At 42.9% G+C, this 18,357-nt stretch overlaps 1 protein-coding gene across 1 annotated transcript in view; it reads left to right on the forward strand.

The window, feature by feature from the left end:
• LOC145394098 (GPN-loop GTPase 3) overlaps positions 1-18,357 on the forward strand; it is a 48,271-nt gene that overhangs the window by 21,683 nt on the left and 8,231 nt on the right. The window contains exons 3-4 of the mRNA XM_080268077.1: positions 1,738-1,915; positions 6,027-6,115. Of these exons, the coding sequence (XP_080124203.1) occupies positions 1,738-1,915; positions 6,027-6,115 (267 nt within the window). The remainder of the gene's footprint in view (positions 1-1,737; positions 1,916-6,026; positions 6,116-18,357) is intronic.

The raw sequence follows: 18,357 nt of genomic DNA on the forward strand, positions 1-18,357 counted from the left end.
AGGTCTAGAAAGATATCCCACTTCCTCTGTATCTCTCTTGTTTCTCTGAATTTTCTCCAATCCGCATTTTCAAAAAAGTTTCTCAATACTGTAAAATTTGCTTTCCCAGAGTTGTAACTTCCCTGTCTATGAAGCTCATCTCTTGACTGGATGTTCCCTTTTCAACAAAATGTCACATGCACTAAACACACGTTCACTCAAGCCCTTGTACCTCAGTGACAAAGTGACGTTGAGTAACTTGGCTAGTGTTAAGCCCCATCCACACCAGTGGTCATGTGGCATGCTCTGTTGTGTGTCATGTTGCCCAACATTGGTTTTCATTCCACAGAAGGTCTATGCCATGTGCTTTTGGCAAATCTGGCTGAGGGGCATTTCGTGGTAACAGCGTGTACTGTGATGCCCTCTCAGTAACTGTCTGGCTTCCATTTAGAGCAATTGTATTGTTACTTGACCTTTTTGATCTCCAGTAGGATGCAATGGCAGAAGAAAGTATAGCACTGGTACTGATGTGAGATTGTAGATTTACCATCAGGATTTCAGGTGATCTTAAAAACTCTGTCTTCCTTCTGGATGATTTATATAGAGCTTAGATGTTACACATACAGAGTGTAGTTGATCTCTAACTCTCATACAGTCTATCATGGCACAGATAATGAGTTCCTTTGTGTGTGTTGCCCAGTGTCATGAGTAAACTGTTTGCAGATAAAACTGTTTCTCAAGCAGACTTGCAAGAGACCTACTGGCCTCACCCTGACTCAGGACGTTCTCAGGTGCATCAGCATCCAACATCTGGTTGCTTACTCTTAAATTTTTCTACCCCCACTGGTGAAGCGAATATCTTCTGATACTTTTTTGATACAGAGATTAATAGAAGACAGTTTAAATGGTAAAGCAGCATTGATACAGTATATGTGAATGATAAGAATATTGTATGATAATGTATTACTATGAGTATACAGATAGACGGGGAAATTATCTACCTAACTTAGTGTACATACATAGAAACATTATTGATATTACAGGTGAATGATAAGAAAATCATATGAAATATATTAATAATAAGGGTACACTAATTAACAGAAAAAATATCTACCTAACTTTATGTTCATACATAGAAACATCTGACTTAGAACGTTCTGAGATGCATCAGCGTCCAACATACTCTTACACTCGTTGGTCAAGGGGCAGTACCCTTCATTTTATAGAACTGCTGAAGATGCATCAAGTATGTCTGGCAGGTGAAAAACAAGCAATACTAGGACATGAACTTATGAAGTGCAAGTTTAAACCAGTGTCGAGACAGTCATAGCTTGCACCACATCTTTTTCCTATTTTCTTTTTGGCACAACATAGTGCCACAATGCTCCACATCACAGTCTCTTGAATTGATGAGGTGTTGGTATCCATCATCATCCTCTTTGCAGCTCAATGGTAACAGGCGTGTGCTGCCCATTATACTGTACTAATGTGGACATCACTGTCCTCAACAACACAAGTTGGGCAACATGATGTGCAGTAGAGCTTAGCATGACCCCTAGTATGGATGAGACTTTAGACAAAAACTCAAAGTCTCCACTACGCAGTGCTCCCATTGCAGTCGCACTAAGCCAGGCAGTTGGTCCGCTATTCTAGAAGTTCAATTGCTTTTTGGACAGACCTTGTAAATACAGTGATCTGGAGATGGTAAAATGAAAATGCTTATGGTCTCATTGGGTAAATGAGTGGGTTTGTTGACAGTGTGGTAAACCTGGACCCAGCAGCAGAAGCTTTTACATACAATGCAGCTGGGGATGTGCGTGATCTCATCCAGGTAGAGGATGTCATGCAGGCGGATGACCTGGACTTTGGACCCAATGGAGGGCTTGTGTTCTGTATGGAGTACCTTGTGGAACCAGATGGACTTGACTGGCTTAAGGTAAAAACTGAATTCATTCTTGACTAATGATAGTGTAGACATATTGTTTGCATGGTCTTTAGCCTTTTGTCAGTTAGATTTCATGTTTAGTTGAATAAAGTACCGGGTAGTCATGTACTCACTCGATGTAGTGCTGCTCTCATGTGTCTGCCCTTTCCTCTCCATCCTTCTTTCCTTCCATTCTCTTCTGTCTTTCTTTACTTCATTCTTTCCTTGTCCTTCTGCCTACGGGTGACTTTACACTCCCTCTTCTGTCTTTCTTTCCTTCATTCTTTCCATTTCCTTCAGCCTGTGAGTGACTCTACATTGAGTGACAAGCCAAATGGTTTCCTGTGCACCAGGAAACCATTTACCATGTTGGGTGGTAACCATATAACCAAATTTTGGCGCCTGGAGGTTTAGTGGATAATTATTGCGTTCCAGTTGGATTGAGCCGGTGAAGGTTTATATCCAAGGGGTGGTTGGGGTTGATTGCTCATGTAATGCCACTCAGGGATGAGTGAGGCTGATCACTTTCATCTTAACTGTCGGGACCAACTGCCTAGCCCTGGGCTCCTACGCTCCTCATGGGGCAATGTAGGATTGGATGATGGATGGATGGATGGACAATATCCGTGACTATTTGCTGTACATAGTTTGCCTCCCAAGTTTTGCATTATCTCATTACTTTTGCAGTATCTACCTATTCCTTTATGTAAACTTTTGATTTTGTTGTTGGATATCAGCACAGAACATTAGATTGTTTAATTTTGAGAGACTTTGTATTTGTTTGCATGTGTCAGCATTATTCTCTGGAAGCTGCAGTTAATGAGAAAGAAGGCTTTTCCAGGAATGGAAAAAGGGTGTTAACAAAGAGGAATAGGGCATGGCTCCCAAGCTTAGGGCTAAAAAAGAGGTTTACAGGGCGAAGTCTGAGTCACAGAGACTTTTACTTGATAACCTAATTTGTGTGGAAAGGCATAATATGATATTCAAGGTGGTAGATAAGATGAAGAGAGAGAATAGGGATATCATAGGTGAGCAGTGTGTGAAGAATGGTGAAGGAAGGGTAGTGGTGAACAGTGAGGTTATTAACCCCTTCTTTACCGACTCCTTCCCCAAATGTAAACATTACGTTTACCCCCCATACCGACCTGATAGCTCCCCTTCCTGTAGTGTGAGGGGTAATGTATATTTTTTGCCACGTCAAAACTATTCACTCTTTTTTATTTGTTTGTGTACTGATGATCACATAAACCCAGCATGATGTAGGTAATAAAAAAATATTATTAAATTAATCATTATGGTATATAAGTTTACATATGCTAAAGTACTGTTACCCAGGTAACTACTGTACAAACTGGCTTGAAAAAAATGTCCTGCACAGATGGATGGCTTATTTATTTACCTTGTAAGCTAAGCATGAAGTATGTGGACACACGTGATGGTGATGGCGACTTTGACCCATTTGTTGTCGAGAGTGCAGCGTCACTAAGCTCCCTACTATTTTCCTCCTCCTTCCTCACTCACATCAACTTCGCTATCATTTTCAGGATCACAGTCATCTACTGACACATCAGACACTGCTGCATCATCATCTGATACGTCTAAATAAGTATCCTCATTAGGAATAAACTCGTCACTATTGGAATTTGCCAGAGATGCCATGAGAGAAAAATATCCTGTACACCCTCTCTCGTGGTCAAGTGCGTGGTAACTGACTCTCTCAGGCAGGCCAAGGGGTGTAAATTTTGCCGTATGTCAGCAGAAAATATAGTGCGATATCTGTAGTAGAAATTATAAATAAAATAATGATTGGTCTAAAAGAGGTTACATCACAGATGAGTGAGCAAGCCATTGGTGCCACCGCAACTCAGTCATGACATATCTTATGATGTCAGAATTCGTCAGAACGTCGTCACAGTCTTTGTCGTCAAAACACAGAGCTGTTGCTAACACGAGGTCCCCAGAAACAGCCTTACCAGGCTACCCTGAGGCCCATAAGCTTCCATTCATTAGAGGGTGTACCAGCGTACAACGGTAGCGGTTCCGGTGTCTCACGGGTGCTTACTGGTGATGTATGGGGGTACATCAAAACACATTTTCGGTAAAGAAGGGGTTAAAGACACATGGAGAAAGCATTACAGCCGGTTGTTGAATGAGGGGTTTGACTGGGACAGGGAATGTTTGGAGCCAGCAGATCCAGTGTTTAGCCCTTGGTGTTTGATTGATGCTGCTACTGTGAGCAGGGCAATAGGCAGGATGGAGGTGGGGAGGGTAGCAGGTGTGTCTGGGTTGACTGTTGAGATGCTGAAAGCCTCAAGAAGTATAGGAGTGAGGTTAGTCACTGACGTGATAAGTACGATAATAAATGAGTGTCCTGTGCCAGGTGATTGGCTTAAGAGTGTAATTGTAAATGTGTCCAAGGGGAAGGATGATGATGCCCTGGAATGTGGAAATTGTAGAAGCATACAGCTTGTAGACCAGATAATGAAGGTAATGGAGAGAGTTCTAGAAGGTATGATTAGAGAAAGTGAATATTGATGAGATGCAGTTTGGGTTTATGCCAGGCAAAGGGACCACTGATTCTATTTTCATTGTTCGACAGCATCAGGAAAAATAAGGAAAGAAAAGGAAACTGTCCTTTTTTTTTTTTTAGAAGGCCTTTGACAGAGTCCCTAGAGAGGTGGTGAAGTGGGCAATGAGAAAGCTTGGGATTGAGGAGTGGCTGCTTAGGATGGCTATGGCCATGTATGTGGGTGCTTGCACCTAGGTAAGGGTGACTGGAGATTTGAGTGATGAATTTTCCGTGAATGTTGGTGTGCACTGAGGGTCAGTTTTGAGCCCCTTGTTGTTTTATCATGGTACTTGAAGCCCTCTTATGTGACATTAGAAATGGACTCCCTTGGGAGATGTTGTATGCTGATGATGTGGTGTTGACTGCAGAGAATGGAAGGGAGGCGGAGGAAAGATTTAGGAAGTGGAGAGATGGTAAGGGTCACAAGGACTTAAGAGTAAATGCAGATAAAGCAAGAGTGATTGTGGCAGTACTGTCAAAGAAGAGGGAGAGTGGCCATGTGTGATTTGCCATAAGGATGTTGGAAGTAATTCCATCTTTTGTAATGTCTGTGATAAGTGGGTACATAAGAGATGTTCTTGTATTAGAGGTAGACTGTGAGATAATGCTAATTTCATGTGTGTGGTGTGTCGGGGAGAGGAGGCGAAGGTTGTCAGGCTTGGATGGATTGAACTTGCTGATGAGTCTCTTGAGTGTGTGGAAGAGTTCTATTATTTGGGGGACATGTTATGTGCTGGAGTTGGGGCTGGACCTAGCTGTGGCTAGAGTGAGAAGTGGTTGGAAGAAGTTCAGGGAGCTGTTGCCTTTCCTGACTTTGAAAGGGCTCTCTCTCTGTGCTAAGGGATCTTTGTATGCAGCATGTGTTGGGAGTGGGATGCTAGTGAGACGTGGGCAGTAAAGGAAGAGGATATTCGCAGGCTCAAACCTACAGAAATGACAATTATTAGGTGGATGTGCACTTGTGCAGTGCATTCATGAGTGTGAGGCCTGGGGGGGCTAGGTTTTTGATGGAAGAGTTGAGGGGTAGGATGGGACTGGAGTGTATTGGTGTTGTGATGAGGAGAGGTAGATTGAGATGGTTTGGGCATGTGGAGAGGATGGGGAATAATTATTGGGTGCAGAAATTGTGAAGTGTTAATGTTAGGAGTAGGGTTGCAAGAGGCCAACTGAAAAAGACCTGGGACGATGTCATTGAGTGTGACCTCAGGGATAAGGGACTGAATAGGGAAGCTGCCAGAAATCAAGCAGCACAGAGAGCTGCAATTAGGTGGGCAAGGCTGATACATGCAAGCATGTTGGAGCCTCAAAAACGAATGAACGAACGAAGGGTCTCTCCTGATATCATCTCTCCCTGCTTCGTGACCTCTGGCAGCTTTTCATCATTCCCATTGATATAATCTCTTCCTGTTACTTGATTTCTGGCAGGTTTTCATCAATCCCACAACCATGAGGTCATTCTGTAAAACCTCGCTCTGTCTTCCTAGTCACCCTGTAGCATACTTTACTAATATCACAAGATCTTATATGGTCACTTTTCCTTCCAATTTCTCCAAGGAAACACTTGGTGACTATGATGATGACCTCATCCTGTTTGACTGCCCTGGTCAGATTGAACTCTACACACATATGGATGTCATGAAAAGGTCAGTTTCATACTTAGTGGTCTAGATGAGTTTTTTTTATAGTGAAAGATATTGATCTGTTGGAGGTTGAGTTCATTATTAAACTGGGACAGAAATGCCAAGGGATCATTGTGATTCAGCATTAGGCACTTGGTAGATATCACAGGCAGAGAGCTACACACTTGTTGAGATACTTAGTTATCTGTGGAAAGTAACTTGAACATGATTGTTGAAGGGATGGGTAATTTTTGGCTAAGTTTAGCTAAAGGTTAATCAGGACTGATTGTTGGAGTGGATAGACTAGAATAGTGCTGTAAACTGGCAAGAAAAACCTGGTTAATATTGGTATTGATATTGGAAGAGGAAAATGATCTGATAATCAGAATTGGTTGAGTAACAATGAAAAGTAAATAAATGTTTGATTAACTCATTGACAAAGACTGTTACAACTCTTCTAGCACTTATTTCTCCAAATTTTTAGGTGTGGACTGAGCCTGAGGTGATAATTATTTTCCAAAAATATGACTGTATCTTACATTCTGTTCACTGTCTTAAATGGTAAACTGCTTAAACTAAACCATACAGAATATCTGCATCATAATATTATAATATCGTTGTGGTTAGAATGTAACTCAACACAAAGACAGTACCTAGACAGTAGTCATGTTAAGAGGCTGTGTCCCATGCAGGGACACAGCATCTTAATATGTGAGTTAACCACCTGTGAGTCTGGTGGTTTACTGATCAGGGAGGGCATGTAGAGATTGTCAGGTGTGAAAGGATTGATCTTGCTGATGAGTCTCTTGAGTGTGTGGAAGAGTTTTATTTGGGGGCATGTTATGTGCTAGAGGTAGGGATAGGGTAAGGAGTGGTTGGAGGAAGTTCAGGGAGCTGATGCCTTTCCTAACATTGAGAGGGCCATCCCTCCATGGTAAGGGATCTTTGTATGTGGCATATGTTAGGAATGTATTGCTGTATGGTAGTGAGACCCGGGCAGTAAAGGGAGAGGATATTCGTAGGCTCAAATATGCAGAAATGACAATGATTAAATGGATGTGTAGTATGTCCTTGATTGGTAGCTTGGGAGGGGACTAGCATTATTATTGAAGAGTTGAGAAGAAGGTTGTGACTGTAGTGTATTGGCATTTTGATGAGGAGGGTTAGATTGAGATGGTTTAGACTTGCTGTGAGGCTGGAGGATGATTATTGGGTGCAGAAGGTGAGAAGTGTGAACATTAGGGGTAGTTTTGTAAGAGGCAGACCGAAAAAAAACCTGGGATGAGATCACATAATATGACATCAGGGCTGTGGGACTGAATAGGGAGACTGCTGACAGAGATCGAACAGCATGGAGAGCTGCCATTAGGTGACCAAGGATGATGCTTGCAAACATGTTAGAGCCTTATAAATGATACAATGACATACACATACACAGCACACACACTAGCGGTGTTTAATCAGTGGCATAGCTTACATTTAATTGTACAAGAGCTGTCAAACAGCTATGGTTAATTTTAATTGTTTTTTTTTTTTTAAATTAATTTTCACTATAATGTATATAAGGTGATATCTATCTATCTGTCTATAGTCAGACACCATGATCCTGGACCATTTGTCTTTGAGTTAGTTGTTTTACGGTGAGGGGAAATAACCCTCAGCCAACCCATTTGTTGACAGGTAGGGAACACGTATGGGTTGGTTATATGGTTACCACCCAATGTTGAAAACAGTTTCCTGACCTAAAGGAAACCGTTAGGTTTGTCACTCAATGTAAAGCCTCCTGAAAAGGAAAGAAGATGAATAAAGAGTGACTGGAAAGATAAGAGAAACAGGAAGAGAGGAGAGCAAACAGAAAAGGAATGATAAAGGAAATGGAAGAAGAAGGCAGCACTACATCAAGTGAGCAGATGATGGTTGCCACCATGTACCACCAAATAAGTTAATATACACAACATAATTGTTGCTGCCTTTCTCGGACTTTGAGGAATTTAATGCTAGATTTGATTGTTACTTGCAAATCAAAGGTTGTCAATGTACTCTATTTTGGTGTAGCCCTACATTGAGTGGGATGCCAAATTATTTCTTGTAAACCAGGAAATAATTTGATATGCTGGTTGGTAACTTTATTACCAACCAACAGGTGCACACCCCTCTTGTCAGCAAGTGGGTTGGCAGAGGGTTAGTGCCCCTCCCTGGAAAACAACCAACTAAAAATACAAACAAGAAGCCCCAAAACAGGAAGGACAAATAGATGACCACCTATGGACAAAGGACATGGTTCAGAATGCGACATGGAATGTGAGGGGTGCGAATGATGAGGTGAAAGAGATTGTGGTGTTTGAAGGTGCAAAAGTGGACATATGTGGATTAACAGAGACTAAATGGAGAGATGAGAGTGAGAGAATGGGGGTATGGATGGGGTATATGCATGAGAGTAGATGAGAAAGAAAGGACAAAAGAGGGTGTATGTATTTTGTGCAAGAGATGGAAGAAGAAAAAAAGAGAGTATGGATCAGTTGGTTCAAGGATTGTGTGGGTAAGATTGAAAGTGGGATTACAAACTTGGATGATTGCATGTGTGTTGTATGTGCCAATGCAAGATCGTGCAGGAAGAGTGAAAGAAGAGTTCTGGGCAAATGTGGAAGTGTGCTTGGAAAGGTTTGAGAGGAAGGACAGAGTGTTTTTGATTGGAGATATGAATGGAAAAGTAGGGAATGTGAAGGTGGATGGAGTAGTTGGTGAGTGGGGTGTGCCTACAGAAGTGGATGAGAATGGCAGTGCTCTAGTGGACAGTTGTGCAGAGCCAGTACCCTCTAGGCACCAAATGGTCCACAGGTATATGTGACGAGCATTGAGAAGGGTGGGTGGTAAATTGAATGAATAGAAGGCAATGATTGATTATGTGTTTGTGGATGAGAATGAGAAGGTATGTACTGGATGCAAGAGCACACAAAGGTTGGGGAAGTGGACTTTTGAACCATCACTTGGTGGTGGAGAAAGTCAAGGTTCAAGTGTGATGGAGGAGTAGAAGGAGGGAAGGACAGGAGGACGTAGTCCATACAACGAGAATAGAAAGGTTGCCAAAGAATGAAAAAAAAGCAGAATATATGAGAGAAGTGGAGGAGCGATTGGATAATTATGATTTCGAGCAGATGGGGAGGTGGAAGGTTTGTGCAAGATATTCATAGAAGAAATCTGTGCAGCATGTGAGGTGGTGTGTGGGGTGAAGAGAAGACTTAAGGGGGTGTAAGGAACAGCACTGGAATGAAGAGGTGTGACTGTGGCGCAAAAGAAGAAAGCATATAGTTAGTTGATGGGAAGCAGAGACATGGAGGAAGTTGAGAGATGGAAGAGAGAGTTATATATAGAGAGGAAGAGAGAGGTAAAAAGATTAGTAAGAGAGAGTAAGAGGAGAGTGGATGAGGAATTTGGAAGCAGTTTGAGTGTAAAGTGGAGGGAGTGTAAGAAAATGTTCTGGAAGGAGGTAAAGAGAGTTGACAGGGCGACAGAGAAGTTATTAGGTAAGCGAAAGCTAAAAATGGTAGGTTGATAGTGAGAAGGGAGAAAATGTGAACGGATGAAGAGAACACTTTAAGGAACTGTTAATCTTAGAGATTGAAAATAATGCGAGTATAAGAGGCTGGTGAATGGCTGGGAGAAGGAGGGAGGTGAGAAGGGAGGAAGAGCCCTGTGGGATGGAAGAAGCAAAAGCAATGAAGAAAGTCAAAACAGGGAAAGCCCCAGGGATTGATGGAGTGTGTGGTGAAATGCTGAAGTATGGGGGAGAGATCGTAGTAGAATCTATCTATCTATTGCCAGATGTCTCAATCCTGTTTGGGGTGGCCACAAACAAATCGCCTCCACGTCGTCCTGTTCCCCGCCATTTCACTGCCCTGCTCCCAACTCACACCCCCCTCTCTCATATACCTCTCCACCCCATCCCTCCATTTCATCCTCGGCCTCCACCTCACTCACACACACTCTCTTCGTCAGTCTTTCACCCTCCATCCTCTCCACATGGCCAGACCACCTCAGTGTGTTCCTCATAACACTTCCTGTCACATCCACATCAACACCACAACGCTCCTTTATATCCTCATTCGTCAGCCTGTCTCTCCATGTGACTCCACAGGCTCCTCTTAAATAACTCATTTCCACTGCTCTCGCTCTTGACTTGTGTCCTTCCAACAACGTCCAAGCTTCACTTCCATACGTTAGAGTTGGTATCACAATATTGTCATGTACAGTAGTAACTTTTTCACTTCCATGCTTACTTCCCTATTTTTTATCACTGCTTTCAAAGAACCAGCAACCTTTCTTCCCTGCTGCACTCTTTCAAGCACTTCACCCTCCAAACCTCCATCCTTACTCATCACACTACCCAAGTACTTAAACGTACTCACATTTTCCAATTCCTCACCATCCAACCTCGCTTTACATTCACTGACTTCACCTCTCTCAAAGACCATCACTTTACTTTTCCCTACATTCACCTTTAGATTCTGTTTCTTGCACACACTCCCAAACTCATCCACCAAGCCTTGCAGCTTCCCTTCATCTTCACTCAACAACACAGTATCATCTGCAAACAACAGTACAGGGAGTTTCCAAACACTATCCTCTCTCACCAGGGCCACTCCAACATCCACTACCCTACCATGTACCTCTTTTATTACCCCATCCATGAACAGATTGAACAACCATGGAGACATGACACATCCCTGTTTCAACCCAACCTCCAAAGAGAAAAATTCACTTAGTTCACCATCCACACGCACTGCAGCCTTAGCACCATCATACATACTCTTCACAGTATTCAACAACTTTCCATCTACTCCATATATTCTTAATACTTTCCACAATCCTTGTCTATCCACCCTGTCATATGCTTTCTCCAAATCCATGAAAGCCGCATACAACTTCTTTCCCTTCTCTAGAAACTTTTCCACTAAAGATCTAAGAATGAATATCTGATCTACACAACCTCTTCCCATCCTAAAGCCTCCCTGTTCTTCTCCAACTAATTCCTCTGTTCTTTCTCTAACTCTGTCTATAAGTATCCTACCATATACTTTTCCTATGATACTAAGAAGACAAATGCCCCTATGATTACCACACACTTCTTTTTCCCCTTTTCCTTTGTACAAGGGAATAATTATACCTGACTTCCAATCCTCCGGGACTCTACCTTCCTCCCAGGCCAATCTGCACATCTTCCACATCCATTCTACTATATCTCTCCCCCATGCTTCAGCATTTCACCACACACTCCATCAATTCCTGGGGCTTTCCCCAATTTAACTTTCTTCATTGCTTCAACAACTTTTATCCTACTGATTTCTTCCTGTCATCTCATCTCCCTCCTTCTCCCAGCCATTCCCCAGCCACTTTTACTCACATTACTTCCATCCTGTATGTTCAACAATTCCTTAAAGTGTTCTCTTCATCTGCTCACTCTTTCTCCATTCTCCACTAGTAATCTACCATTTTTATCTTTCACTCCCCTGTTAACCTCACTTCCACCCTGTCTTACTCTCTTCACCTCTTTCCTGAACATTTTCTTACAGTCCCTCCACTTTACACTCAAATTCCTTCCAAATTCCTCATCCACTCTCTTCTTACTCTCTCTTACTAACCTTTTCACCTCCCTCTTTCTTTCTACATATAACTCTCTCTTCCGTCTCTCAACTTCTTCCACTACCCTATTTCTCATCCATTCATTGTATGCTTTCTTCTTTTGTGCCACAGCCTGTCTCACCTCTTCAGTCCACCACGCTGTTCCTTGAACCCCCCTCCGTCTTCTCTTCCTCCCACACACCACATCACATGCTGCACATATTTCTTCTGTAAATATCCTGCACACACCTTCCACGTCCCCCATCTGCTCCAATTCATATTTGCCCAATCGTTCCTCCACTTCTCTCTTATACTCTGCCATTTTCTCATCCTCTTGTAACCTTTCCACTCTCCTTGCAACTACTCCTTCCTCTCGTCTTTCCGTTCTTCTATTCCTCCATCTTACTTGTATCTTAATTCTGGCCACCACCAAGTAGTGGTCAGAAAGTCCACTCCCCCAACCTCTATAAGCTCTTGCATCCATTTCACATCTTTGCATCATTTCATCCACACACACATAATCAATCATTGCTTTCCTTTCATTCATTTCACCACCCACCCTTCTCATCACTCGCCATGTATACCTGTGGATCATTTTATGCCTGAAGAGGGTATTGGCTATCACCAACCCCCTCCCAGCACAAATGTCCACTAACGCACTGCCATTCTCATCTATCGCAGCAGGCACACCCCACTCACCAACTATTCCACCCACCTTCACATTCCTTACTTTACCATTCATATCACCGATCAAAAACACTCTCTCATTCCTTCCAAACTTTTCCATGCACACTTCCACATTTGTCCAGAACTCTTCTCTTACTCTGCTAGCACAATCTTGCATTGGCGCATACACACACACAATCGCCCACATTTTTATTCCAACTTTCAACTTTACCCACACAATCCTTGACCCATCTGATCCATACTATCTTATGCTCTTCTTCCATCTTTTACTCACAACTATACATACTCCTTCCTTTGCCCTCTCGTTCTCACCTACTCCTGCACATATACCCCATCCATACTCCCATTCTCTCACACTTTCTCCTCTCCATTTTGTTTCAGTCATTCCACATACATCCACTTTTGCATCCTCAAGCACCTGGACAATCTCTTTCTCTTTCACCTCATCATTCGCTCCTCTTACATTCCACGTAGCCATTACCAAGTCGTTTGTCCGGTCCTGGGTTGTCATCGTTTGGTCAGTCTTTGTCCGAGGCTTCTTGTTTGTTTTTTTAGTTAGTTGTTTTCTGGGGAAGGGCACTAACCCTCCGCCAACCCTTTTAGTCGTCTTTTACGACAAGCAGGGATACTGGGGGAGTATTCTCGAAAACCCCCCCTACCCCTAGGGGGTAGAATGTATATGGAATATGTGCAGATTGGCTTGGGAGGAGGGTAGAGTCCTGGAAGATTGGAAGTTAGGTTTAATTATACCCTTGTACAAAAGAAAAGGGTGAAAAAAAGATTGTGGTGATCATAGGAGCATTTGTCTTCTTAGTGTAATCGTTTCATTTAATTTTTAAAGGCTCCAACATGCTTGCATGCGTCTGCCTCGGTCACCTAATGGCGGCTCTCCATGCTGCACAATCCATTGCAGCCTCACTGTTCAGTCCCTTAACCCTGAGGTCACACTTAATGACCTCGTCCCAAGTCTTTCTCGGTCTACCCCTCGCAACCCCACCCCTAATACTAACACTTCTCACCTTCCTCACCCAATTATCATCCCCCATCCTCTCCACATGTCCAAACCATCTCAATCTACCTCTCCTCATCACAACACCAATACACTTCAGTCCCATCCTACCTCTCAACTCTTCCATCGTAAACCCAGCCACCCCAGACCTTGCACGCAGGGACGCACTACACATCCACCTAATCATTGTCATTTCTGTACGTCTGAGCCGGCGAATATCCTCCTCCTTTACTGCCCAGTTCTCACTACCACACAGCATTACACTCCTAACACATGCTTCATACAAAGACCCCTTAGCATGTAGGGAGAGCCCTCTCAATGTCAGGAGAGGCAAGAGCTCCCTGAACTTCTTCCAACCACTTCTCACCCTAGCCACAGAGCTAACTCCAGCCCCACCTCCAGCACACAACATGTCTCCCAAATAACAAAACTCTTCCATACACTCAAAAGATTCGCCAGCAAGTTCAATCCTGTCACACCTGACAATCTCCACCTGCTTACCCCGACACTTCACACACATAAAATCAGCATTATCTCGCAGTCTACCTCTGATGCCACTACATCTCTTGTGCATCCATTTATCACAAACACTGCACAAGATGGAATTACTTCCCATGCCCTTGTGGCAAACTGCACATGGCCACTCTCCCTGGTCTTTGACAGTACCGCCCCCAACCCTAGATATCATCACTTTTGTTTTATCAGCATTTACCCTTAAGCTTTTGTGCCCCATACCATCTCTCCACTTCCTAAACCTTTCTTCTGCCTCCCTTTTGTTCTCTGTAATCTACACCAAATCATCAGCATACAACATCTCCCACGGGAGTCCGTTTCAAAAGTCATGTGAGAGGGCTTCAAGTACTATCCAACATGGGACTCAAAGCTGATCCCTGATGCACACCAACATTCACGGAAAACTCATCACTCAAATCTCCATTCACTCTTACCTGGGTGCGTGCGCCCATATACTTAGCCATAACCACCCTAACCAGCCACTTCTCCAAGCCAGGTTTTCTCATTTCCCACTTCACCACCTCTCTAGGGACTCTGTCGAATGCCTTTTCCAAATCAACATAAACAAAATACAGATCCCTTTTCTTCCCAGTATATTTTTCCTGAAGCTGTCGAACAATGAATATGGTATCAGTGGTCCCCCTACCTCGCGTAAACCCAAACTGCACCTCATCAATATTCACTCTTTCTCTAATCATACCTTCCAAAACTCTCTCCATTACCTTCATTATTTATACCTCTATAATTTCCTCTTTCCAGGGCATCACCCTTCCCTTTATACACATTTACAGTTACACTCTTCAGCCAATCATCTGGGACAACACACTCAAAAATAATAATATTTATCAGGTCAGTGACTAACCTCACCCCTATATCTCCTAAGGCCTTCAACATTTTGGCAGTCAACCCAGACACACCTGCTACCTTCCCCACCTTCATCCTGCTTATTGCCTCACTCACAGTAGCAGCATCAATCAAAGGCCAAGGGCCAAACACTGGATCTGCTTGCTCCAAACCTTCCCTGTCCCAGTCAAACTCCTCATTCAACAACCGGCTATAATGCTCTCTCCATGCATCTTTAATATCCTCACTGTTCACCACTACCCATCCTTCATCATTCTTTGCACACTGTTCACCTATAATATCCCAATTATCTCTCTTCATCTGATTTGCCACCTTAAATATCATATTTTTCCTTTCTGCCTGATTTAGGTTATCAGGTAAAAGTCTCTGTGACTCAGACTTCGTCCTGTATACCTCTCTTCCCGCCCTACTCTTTGCAGCCAGGTATTCCTCCTTGCTACCACTCTTCTTCCATTCCTGGAAAAGCCTTCTTTTCTCCTTAACTGCAGCTTCTACACCCTCATCCCACCATCAAGTTACTTTATGTCATGGTGGTCCTCTTGTCCAACCACATGTTACATCAGTAACTCTCAAGAGATTGTTCTTGAGGGCTCTGTACTGTTCATTAACTCCTCTGTCTACAGCTCCCTGTTCAGCCACCACTCTCCTTATCTCGCTGTAGAAGGCATCCCTTACTACTTGGTTTTTCAGCTTCCACATTTTCCTCCTAGGTACATAAGTCCTCTTTTTCATCACTTGTTCTGTGAGCACTATATCACATATCAATAGTTTGTGCTGCTGCACACACTCCTCACCTCCTATAACTTTAACATCCCTCACTAACCTCCTATCAGTCCTCCTAACCAGAAAATAATCTATCTGACTGCTATTTCCCCCCCAGACTCATGTGTAATTAACCTTACTGACAGAGTTAGGGAGATGACAGAGGAATTAGTTGGAGAAGAACAGGGAGGTTTTAGGAAGGAAAAAGGTTATGTGGATTAGATATTCATCCTTAGGTCCTTAGTGAAAAAGATCGTAGAGAAGGAAAAGAAGTTGTATGTGGCCTTCGTGGAGTTAGAGAAAATATATGACAGAGTGGATAAACAAGAAAGGTGGAAAATAATAAGAATTAATGGAGTAAATGGGAAGTTGCTGAATGCCATGGAGAATATGTATGAGGGTGCTAAGGATGCAGTGTGTGTGGATTGTGAACTGAGTGAAATTTTCTATCTGAATGTTGGACTGAAACGGGAATGTGTCATGTTTCCATGGTAGTTCAGTCAGTATATGGATGGTGTTACAAAAGAGGTACAAAGTATGACAGTGGATGTTGGGGAGCTCTAATGAGAGAGGGCAGTGTTTGGTAACTTCCTGTGCTGTTGTTTGCAGATGATACTGTATTGGTAAGTGAAGATGGAAGGGAACTGCAAGGCTTGATGAATGAGTTTGGGAGAGTGTGTAACAAACAGAATCTAAAGGTGCATGTAAGGAAGAGTAAAGATGTGGTCTTCAAGAGAAATTATGTTAAATCACTGAATGTACAGTGAGGTGTGATGATGAGGAAATGGAAAATGTGGATGCATTTAAGTACAGGCATACCCTGGTTTAATGATGCAGTTGGTAAAAGCCCATCACTAGGTGGGGTATTGTATCTCGGGGTAGATTTATCACGTAAAGTATAGGGATGCATTTTTGAGCCATGGGTTCCCCCCTTACCAAGCCCTAAACCCACCCATATTAGTCCAAAGACAAGTTTCTAGCTAACCTAAACCCCCCAGTAGCATTAAAACAAGCTAAACTAATCCCAGAAGCAGTTTATTACTGTACTCACTTAAACTCAGAAATAAAATCCAAAAGTCATCAAAAGTAAGTCTGGAAAAAATCAAACTTAGTAAACTATATCCCAAAATGACAATATCCACCCCACCTGTGACTAAAACACATTAATCCAAGTCTGAAAACAGTTTATAAATCAACTGAAACACAAACCTTAAGTCTGAAATATCATCAGAATCAGTTTTTAAAAAACAAAACCCATCGTTATGCTGGGGTTTGGCCATCATCTGGTGAGGTAGGGTGGTATTTCTACCCCCATCGTTTTGCCGGGGTACTGCATCTGAAGGTATCGTATCTCGGGGTCTTCCAGAACTTGGTTAGTGTGATGAGTCAGGATGGAAGTTTGGAGGATGAAGTGCTTGAAGGGATGCAACAAGGAAGAATTGTTGCTGGTTCTTTGAAAGTATTGATAAGAAATTGGGAAGTGAGCATGGAAGTAAGAAAGTCACTGCATGTTAGTATTGTGATACCAACTCAAACGCGTGGAAGTGAAGCATGGACCTTGTTGGAAGGACGCAAGTCAAGAGTGAGAGCAGTAGAAATGAATTATTTGAGAGGAGCATGTGGAATTACATGGAGAGACCGAATGATAAATGAGGAAGGAAAGGAATGTTATGGTGCGGATGTGGATGTGATAGAGAGTGTTTAGGGGAAATACACTGAGGTGATTTGGTCATGTGGAGAGGATTGAGAGAGAAACTAACAAGGAGAGTATGTGAGTGAGGTGGAGGGGGAAGGAGAGGGAGGGAGAGGCCAAGGATGAGATGGAGGGATGGAATGGAGAGGTGTGTGAGAGAGGGGGATGTGAGCTGGAGGGATGATGAAGTGGCGGAGGACAGGGTGACATGGAGGTGATTTCTTTGTGGCCACCCCATATGTGATTGAGGCATCTGGCAGTGGATAGATAGATAGAATACTGTATACTAAACTACATCAAGATATCTAAATTCCTTTAGCTTTTTTATTTGCAATCTCACTTGAAAGAAGATATAAAATGATTACTGTACTGTACCTTTATTTTTTAGAAGGTAAAAAAGGTTCACCAAGAAACCATTTACTATGCTGGGTGGTAACAGTATAACCAAACTGGCACCTGGTGGTTTAGTGGGTAATTAAGGCAATCTAGCTGGATTGAGCAAGTGTAGTTTTATATCCAAGGGGTGGTTGGGGTTTACTGCTCACGCAGTGCCATTCAGGGATGAGTGAAACTGGTCACTCATTTTAAATGCCAGGACCAACTTGCCTAGCCCCGGACTCCTATGCTTCTCATAGGGCAGCACTGGGTTGGATGATGATGATAATGATGGTGATATAAAGATGCATTATTACTTAAGAAGTAGTAATGTCATTTTAATTGGCAAAATAATTGAAAATGTAACATGAAGCACATAACTTTAGAGCTTGTATAGAAGTACAGTCGTGGTCATAAGTAATCACCTATCCTCCAGTACCCCGTGCCTCAGGCTGCCTCCTTTATGCGCAGCAAGTAACAGTGGAGCAAGAGGGGCTGAGAGGGAGGGGCCAGAGAGAGAAGGGAATGTGGGGGGGGGGGACAAGTGATGGTGCGGGGGTGGACTGAGGGAGGGGAGGGAGGGAGAATGAATGCGAAGTGGTGCTCATATTTTTTGTCTGTTTTCTTTCATTCAGGGCATGATATAAAAGGGTTAATATTCGGTAGATAATGCTGCACTACATCTTATTACTGGCATCAGATAACAAACTTTAGATAGGTGGTGATATCAAGGGCTGGCTCGTG

This window comes from Coenobita brevimanus, chromosome 26 (genome assembly GCF_032717465.1).
Source record: "Coenobita brevimanus isolate Jiangsu-jjx chromosome 26, ASM3271746v2, whole genome shotgun sequence".
NCBI classification, from domain to species: Eukaryota; Metazoa; Arthropoda; class Malacostraca; order Decapoda; family Coenobitidae; genus Coenobita; species Coenobita brevimanus.